This window comes from Grus americana, chromosome 1, assembly GCF_028858705.1.
Source record: "Grus americana isolate bGruAme1 chromosome 1, bGruAme1.mat, whole genome shotgun sequence".
NCBI lineage: Eukaryota > Metazoa > Chordata > Aves > Gruiformes > Gruidae > Grus > Grus americana.
The window spans coordinates 1,847,888-1,856,528 of NC_072852.1; the positions used below are offsets into that span (position 1 = coordinate 1,847,888).

The 8,641-nt window shown below is 42.5% G+C and overlaps 1 protein-coding gene across 3 annotated transcripts in view; it reads right to left on the bottom strand.

The window, feature by feature from the left end:
• Nucleotides 1-7,973, bottom strand: part of COPG2 (COPI coat complex subunit gamma 2) — a 21,353-nt gene extending 13,380 nt beyond the window's left edge. Inside the window, exons 1-8 of one of the 3 annotated variants that reach the window (XM_054813013.1) lie at nucleotides 7,862-7,973; nucleotides 6,362-6,414; nucleotides 5,559-5,639; nucleotides 4,606-4,677; nucleotides 3,400-3,479; nucleotides 2,547-2,622; nucleotides 2,022-2,114; nucleotides 806-892 (exon numbers count right to left, since the gene is read on the bottom strand). In XM_054813013.1, the coding sequence (XP_054668988.1) occupies nucleotides 806-892; nucleotides 2,022-2,114; nucleotides 2,547-2,622; nucleotides 3,400-3,479; nucleotides 4,606-4,677; nucleotides 5,559-5,639; nucleotides 6,362-6,414; nucleotides 7,862-7,898 (579 nt within the window). In that variant the 5' untranslated portion in view covers nucleotides 7,899-7,973. The remainder of the gene's footprint in view (nucleotides 1-805; nucleotides 893-2,021; nucleotides 2,115-2,546; nucleotides 2,623-3,399; nucleotides 3,480-4,605; nucleotides 4,678-5,558; nucleotides 5,640-6,361; nucleotides 6,415-7,861) is intronic. The other 2 variants (XM_054813014.1, XM_054813015.1) reach the window with 2 other exon arrangements.
• Nucleotides 7,974-8,641: the final 668 nt, after the last annotated feature.

Here is an 8,641-nt window from a genome sequence, read left to right on the forward strand (position 1 = left end):
CCCATTAAATGTCAGAACTTCAAAGGCTTCAGCTTACTACATTATACTGCACAATAACACTTGCGTTTCTAGTACAGTCAACAGCCAGGATATCTCAAGGACTTTAAATGACAGCTGACCTTACAAAACCCCTCGAGGCATTTATGGCGAAAGTACAAAGAAACATGTCTAGTTGCTTGCCAAGTTGTTTTGGTTTTTTTTGCCCTAAGACTGATTCATAGTAAGGTTTAGTGAAGCTGCAAACTGGGCAAGAGCAAATCTGATTTTACAGATTCATGTCTCATCATTAGTCTGTAACACTGACTGAACATACAGAATACTTTCATTTCCACAGCTGTTTGGAATACTTGTGCAAAGATTTTGTTAATATGGATGTCTTACTGATATTTGGGTTAATCTCTGTGGTTCTGCAGCAACTGGAAAATTTTCTGAAGGCCAAGACAAGAGATGCTGGTGTTCTGGGAGGCAGTGAGAGAATTTCTTGAGCTTTTCGAAAACTCAGATTCAAAGCCCTTCTGCAACAACTACTGTGGAACAGTCAGTGGCATCCCAGCTATCAGAAGGTAAGCAGGGAAAGGGCAGAGGACTGCATTAAAGAGCCAACTCTTAATTAAGAATCTTGCACTGCAATCATAGAGAAACTCGTGATTTTTTTTAAACAGTTGAGGCATTTCCCTCAAGTCACAATTCTTATAAGAATAAGGGAAAAGAAAAAACACTTACTTTTTCTAAGTTTATCTTAAGAACTCACAGAATACCACTGAAACCCTTTAGAGCTTCATGGGACAACCACCCTCAAACATACCTGCACCATGATGTTGTCACTAGAAGCTGCTTCTTGAGCTTCATTGATCCACCGTTTGACTACATCATAACTGATCTTCATCATATGCTGGAAGAAGTCACAAATTGAGACTGCAGACAAACTAACATTAAAAGCACAGCAAAGTACCATGAGCTTTGTTTTCTAAGTTTAAAGACTTTGAGACTGCATACTACATGTAACAAAGAACAACTCCAAAATACATAGTTTGTATAGATGCACTTGTTTCAATAAAGAGAAAAGTAACTCAGAAAATTTTTGTTTATGTTCAAACAGGACAGAAGACAATACTAGGACAATTCACCTGCCTGTGGTTAGTCCAGCAGAAAGACTTCAGTTCTGTATTAATACAGCTTTGTTTGCACCCTTAGCGTCCTAACACAGGCACTACTCCACCTCATCAGCTGGACCTCTTACCTCCTGCTCTGCCTTCTTGATTTACCAATGCAGCCAATCTCTTTATCCTATGCACCTATAAACCACTAGTTTTCTTACATCTCATTCTCAGACTACCATGCTTTCACTTGTATTCCCCTCTTTAATAAAAATATTAACCTAACGAGATCTTTTCCAGTCTTTTCTCCTAAACAAAGGAGAGAAAAACAGTCAACTTCTTCATCTTGCCCTCCTACTACATATTACCAAAAATAATCTTGAATTGCATTTTTATCAGGGCAGCAATTTCATGGATTTGTTTTTTGCAGAGCACAAAGCAGACTGCTCTTACTGCCTGTGACAGAACTCATATGCTCTTCTGCGGTCATTGCTGCTAGTTCTACCACAGAAGAGGCTGCTTCTGCTTACTCTCACCAAACTGATAAGCACTTCCAAGGTCATCAATGTGCTCGACTTTTCAAAACAGACAAGTCTCCTCCCCACAGAAATTAATGTTCCACACTCGTGATGTAGTGCTGATGACTGAGCACTTTGCGCTTAAACTTATTACAACCGATGTACTCTAAAGCAACAGAACGTTAAGGAAGGAGTTTGAAAAGACAAGTCTGCTTGAGACAAAGGAAACTATTGTTACTACTTCTTGTTTATTTTCCAGTGAGGAGATGACGAAGAGTCATCTCAAAGGAAAAGGAGATGAAGAAAGAACAAAACAAAGGCCAGGCAGAGCTACACAATGCAGCAGACTAGCCTTCCCAGCCATAACACAATGCACAGATTTACAATAATCTACTGCTTTACTTACTAAGGAAGACACCAGTGCAGAACTAGACACACTGGGGACTTTGTCCACAATGGCTTGCTTCATGTATCTCTCAATGGCTTGTAACATTGTACCCTACGAAAGGGAAGAAGAAAAGCATTGATACTTCGGAGACAGAGCGTAAAAGCAGTTTAAGGCAAAAATATGTGCACAGCATATACAAGAGGCCCTCAGAAAAAATCTTGAGCTAATTCTGAAAACATATACTCATGTCTCCCCTGCAGAAGTATCAGCTGCCCAGTCCTGAAGGTTCAATGACAAGATCAAAGTCTACAGCAAAGCAACCTCAGACCAGAAACTAGAGCGCCAAGGCTCCTGCTTTCTAATTCCGTGTTTACAGAGCTACAGAGCCACAGAGCTCCTCGCATCTGCAGAGGGCTTCAGAGCAGTCCTCCCTAAAGTAGCAGTTCCATTACTAGTATAAGAACGCACTCTGCGAGAGAGTAGTTTTTCTATTTTAAATATGCTCATTGTCTCTCCCACAACAGTGATGTGATTTGTACTTACATCGGTGATCCTGCAGAGCGCTCTGATGGCCGGCCCTCGGTATACGTCTTCCTTTCCTGTCATGTCTTTCGTCAAGCTAAAATAATCAAAGACATCCTGTTAATACTTCTTTAATATCTTGATGTCTCGGTCCTTTTGTGACAGTCACCTCATCTCATTTAGCTGTTCTTTCAGCTGTTACCATATAACTGCTAAGCTCTAGTACTGGCTAGAAACAACTTCTTACTAATTATCTATTTGAAAATTATTAACATCAAATTCTGTGAAAATACAGAACATTACAAAATGCATAGTCCATAATACTGCTTTGCCATAGGCCTGGTTTATTTAGCGTTCTACTTTCTACCACATGAAATTTTGGTTCAGATAATAGTGAAGTTCAGCTTTAAAAAAAAAAATAAAATAGAACAAATCGCTTAGCACATGCCACAGATCCAATTTTTGCTCTCGCAACAACTGTAATGTCTATTCTGTAGTCAAAAAAATGGAAAGTTCAGCTGGTGGACTGACCTGCTCTGACAGCAAAGTGAAACAGAAGTCACAGCCTAGGTTTTCACAAAACTATCAAGCACCAATAATTAAAAAAAAAAAAGAAAAAAAAAGAAAAAGTAGCAACCAGCTGAAAAACTGTAGGCAAACATCTTGCTTTTTTAGGAAAACATAACACCACAGTAGGAAGACATTACCATTTCATATGGTGACACATACTCTGTATCATTGAGCAATTTGTTTTCCCTTGCCGTATCCTTTGTAAAGCATAATTACAGAAAACCATAGCAGCTAAAACAAGCACATTAAGATGCAGCTACTCATTTCAGAGCTCTGATACCGTATGTTCTGTAGGTTCTACTACCTGCTCGTAACAATGATGACGTCCTCAGAAATATTGGCCATCTCTTTGATAGTGAGGTAACACATTCTTCTAAGGGTTTGCTGTGAAAGTGTATTGCAGAAAACCATTGAACCCAATGGCAATTATGAATAAACATTTCCTTGAAGTTTTAAAAGTTAAATATTTAAAAGTTAAATAAATAGAATACCCTCTTCCCCACTTCTATAGTTATAAGCACACAAATAAAACTATGTTTGATAACTGGATATCCAAACACCATTACTCCCCGTTATCAAACAAACCAGGAGAAGAATAGGAGATACATATCTTGTAAAATGATAAGACTAAAAAAAAAATTCACATGTTGATTATGAAAGTGGAAGCCTCACAATTATCAGTTAAAAAGCTTTAAAAACAGCTTCCTCTGATCTATTTGTTATTGTAAAAGAAAAATAGAAACATGCGAAGAGCATTGACACTTTAATTCTTTGAAAACAAATGACACATTTACATTAAAACCCCCTACTTTCTAAAATGTGGATACGAGGAAGGTCCTAAACACTCCGTACTTCCAAAATTTTCATTCCATCTTCAAACAGTTACATGTGCAACCTTCCTCAGTCAAATCTCTAAAAACGTTAAGTGCCAGTTCATTTTTAATAAAAATTAATGAGACCCATCAGATGAAGCACATTCCTCTGAGTTCTTACACTCTCTGCAAAAGAGATCAGAGAAGGACTTTACACTGGGAAAAGTCCAAAGTTTAATTCCAGCATTTTTAGGATGTTCTCATCCCTTCATTCCATGCTGATTCACAAATCGAGCAAGTTGTTCTAGGGAATAGCGGTATTTGATCTACAGGCAACTTTCAAATTCTATTTTGAGTTAAGCAAATGGGGATTATTTGCAAGTGTAAGAAACAGTCATAAATTTACACTAATTTGTATATTAAAGCTTTCTGCCATTATTCACATTCTTTACAACAGTAATTCAACTCAGAAATAACACCTCACCACCAAAACAACCAGCAGAAGTAACCGCATGTTATTATTCAGTCATTTTTTTCCAAATCATGAATTGCCTCCAGCAAGTACTTTGCATCCAGAGCTCGTTCTCTGAAGTACTTGTCTCACTCTCCTCCCACATCCCAACATCCAACTGTTTTGTAATTACTGCAAATCCAGACAAAACCAGGGAGACAGCAAGTAGTAAACACTAGGTACTTACATCATTAGATTGAAATAATCTGGTCATTGCAAAAAAAGCTTCCGTGGCTTCAGTGGTTCCAAAGTGTTCACCCTGAAAACAGCATAAAAGAAGCGAGAGAAAAAACCACCGTCATTATCCAGCCACCTCCACCTTTCAGCCCCCACTTATAATTCCTACTCATGCATGAAGAAATCTTTTCTTTGCAGACTTTTTCTTGAGGGAGAAACAGTCTCTCCCTCACCTTGTGTTTCCTGGGGAGCATATGTCAAGTTTAACACTAATTACCTGCTTGGTTTCAAGATAAATGCCATCCACAGTGGTACAGTGGTGGAATAGTTCGCCAAGCAGCCTGCATTCCCTCTTTTGATGTTAGTGTGTCAGCAGTTGGTTTTGTGTTATGCTTGTTAATCAGAAGGATCACCTTGCTTCAAAGGGATCTACTTAAAGCTGACTGGTGCCAATGAAGACTGAACAGCGTAGGTTCCTTCTAAGCGATAAAAATTCTACATTAAATACTGCCTAACATGCAGGAAACCTGAACTATGTGGATAAAGAATATCGCCTTCCTTATCATGCTTCCAATTTCTCCCCAGACAAAAAGACACTTCCCACTTCATCACTTCCTGGCCTATGTTCTTATCTCACTTCAGTTATTCCTACTTTAGCTGGGCAAACACAAGCGGCTCTTTAATTGCACAGCACTGCAATGATCACAAACCAACCAGCAGCTCTCACTTGGCACTCAGAAAAAAAAGTCTTAAAGGCTTCAGCGACACATACCTCACTCACCTTAGTGGCAAAGTCACAGGGGAGAACATAATACTACAGCATAAACACTCCATTTCTGATCTTCTTAAAAGCTACCTCCCAAATCCGACAGGAAGAGGTATAAAACTTCTTTCACAATGAAAGCTATCAGAAATTTGCCTCAGGAATGGTCATTCTGGCTGGGAAGAAATTATAACAGTTACCTGGTTCAGCAAGTAAAGGATCTTGGTAAGGATGTGCAGGCATCTTCGTGGATTTATTGGGGTCTCATTAAAGATACGTGCCTACAAACACAGCATAAATACTGTATTACAGCGTAACCCAACAATAATAATTTCTTTTTCACCATATGAAGTAAAGCATTTTGTTTTCAACCAAGTAGCTTAAACTTTTTCATTCTAAAATGTGTCGCAACAAACATATTCATGCACATTTAGTTTGCTGGATGGGCAGCAATCACAACAAATGACAATGACTCAGTTTACCACCTGGAACTAGCCAAAATACTTTAACATGAAAGCACTAACAACTCAATTCCTTCCATAGCATGTGTAGCCCAAACACTACTTAGCACTAGTCTGCAAGAACACAAAATTGAAATTATTAAGTTCCTACTTATAGCTCTTTGCACTCACCAAAATTCCCCATCATTCAACCACATGTTCAATCCACACTTGCAGTCATTCTTGGAGCACACAAAGAGCAACAGGAAAACCCGTTACACAGTATGTTGAACGAGCACAGGGAAACTGGCAGGGCATCTCTTCAGAAAGAGCACCCTGAGATCCCGCATGTCCATGTGGAAGGCAAAAGCCACGTGTAATCTAATTACCATGCATAAATGCCTCGTAGAGTAACTTTACGTGCACTTAATTTACATAGTCTGTGATTTTAAATTAACTATATCAATTTAGCATTTCCTGAGTCGCACTGTAAAACTCCCCTACACTGCCAACACCTACTGATCAAGAACAGTTATACAGCATCACACTACGACTGTTCATACCTCCTGAAGCACAGCACTCTTCTCCAAATGCTGGAAAGGATTAGAGCCACTACCTGAAGAACAAGAGAGACTTCTCAGTTAAGGAAACATGTTTTTCAGACATGCCAGTCATTAAAACCAGGACTGAACATGAACAGCCCCCCAACTTTACAAAAACGCCTCAGTGCTACAGGGACATTCCTCTTGGAGTAACTGATGTTCTCCATCAATAGCTTTGAAACCACTTTCTTAAATTGTATATTCAGAGGTATAGGGAATTAAAAAAAAAAAAGGGCACTTTCAACATAGCTGGTAAGTGAGGAAGAAGAAATATGTTTACTTGTAAATTTGCCTTAGTACTTCCTTTATTATTTACTTTCTTCTCCCTAGTCCCCCTATTTTTATTCCTTTAGGCACAGAAAGCACTGACACATCAGAACGGAGCTGGTGACAGGATCTGAAATAGGAGTGTATCGATCAACATACCACTAAAACGGGCTACTCAGCAAACTCCAAAAACAGCCTGGCTGCTGCACCATCCTAAAATTGTTAACACTAAACTATCTCCATAATGTATCTTCTCAGCCTTTTAACAGCCCAGACCCAACCATTGAGAGTAATTAATTTCTTGGAGATGACACTTCTCTGTCAGCAGCATACAGAGGAGACCAGCCTTCTAATCTGCATTCACAGTAAAACCACCTCTCAGAGCCACCTTTAGAGACATGTAAATCCCTCCAGACCCTCACTACTGCTTCTGATCCTTTTCCTCCAGCAGTAATTTTTCTTTTTTTATTCATTTATTCTTCAGTTCTCACATCTCAAGCAGAGGGAAACTGAAAATGAAACAAAACTCAACCCAGATGGGCACATCTTGCGGCTCAGAAGACCTGAACAGCAGAAACAGAAAATTCAAGACCGCCTACAGGCAACTTGAATTTAATTTTCAGACGATTTTGTGAAGAAAAAACATGCAGGCGATAGCTTCATTCACCACATCTATGCCTAATGTGATGGTTTTTTTCCCACCCGCCGGGTACCTGAACACAACCGCTCCTGACACAGTCCAAACCACAGGGTCTGCGTGTGGGGACGGCTGCTGCCCCCCTACCAGGCTGAGGTGCGGACCCCGATCAACCCCTGCGAGCACCGCTCCTCCTCACCGAGGCAAGGGCGGGAAGAGACCGTCAGGTGCAGCCCACAGGGCTGAAGGGAACCGGCTCCCTCCGAGCGCGGCCTCAGGGGCCCGGGCCGGGCCCTGCAGCCCGCGGGCCACCCTGAAGGGCCGGGGGGAGGCTTTGACCGAGGCCGGGACACCGGAAAGCAGGTGGAGCCTCCTTCCTCAGCGGCCGTTACCCCCCTACACCTCAGCGGCCGTTACTCCCTCCCTCCCTCACCTCAGCGGCCGCTACAGGCCGCGGCGCGCTCTGGACGCCTAACGATCGCTCCCCGCAGAGCCGTACCGCCATGCCCACCCCTGCGCCCGCCCCGGCTCCCTCCCCGCCGCCGCCAGCCCAGTACCGGACTCCTCGTCCTTCTTGTCAAACTTCTTAATCATGTCGCCGACAGTCGCACCCCTCCCCTCCCTTCGAGCTGCACCGCCGCGGGAGCTTCCCGACGGAAGTCCCGCCTCCCCACCTCAATATTTGCCATCTGATTGGATCGAAGCGCTGTCACTCAACCCCATACGCTGGGCGCCTTCCGTCTCTCCAAGCCACGCCCCCTCTCCCGCTGCTGAGGAGGCGGGGCTGAGCCAGGCCGGGGTGCGGGCGAGTCTTAAAGGAGCCGCACCCCCATTTTGTGAGGAGGTGCTTAGCCTCGACTGACCGACTATCTGAGAACTTTGGCAAAAAAATAAACACACGTGTCAACCACCAGCTCCCCTCAGAAGGGGGAAGCGAGGCGCCTTTGCCCAAGTGCTGAGATATTTCAGCAGCAATGGCAGTGCTTCCCTGCTGTGCTCTGAGGCCACTGCTTCCCCCCTCCCTGCCCTGTCTAAAAAATAATAAAGCTAAAAAGGAGCTCTCATAAGTTATTAACACCTCAAGAAGGTCTTTCTGATAGATGGGGTGCAAACAGCCTCCTTCACAGTGATGGGACCCCCAAAAAAACCCAGATATGATATAGGTCCCCCATTGCAGTGCCATTCCCCACAGCAATGGCTGACCCGTGAGGCAATGGAGGGGTTTACTGGGTGCTGGGTGCTGCCGAGCCCCTGAGCAGTCACCGTCTGTGCTGGAAGCCATTGTTGTCAGGCACAGGGATGACATGTTGGGTGTGGAGAAGGATGGAGAGGGCTCC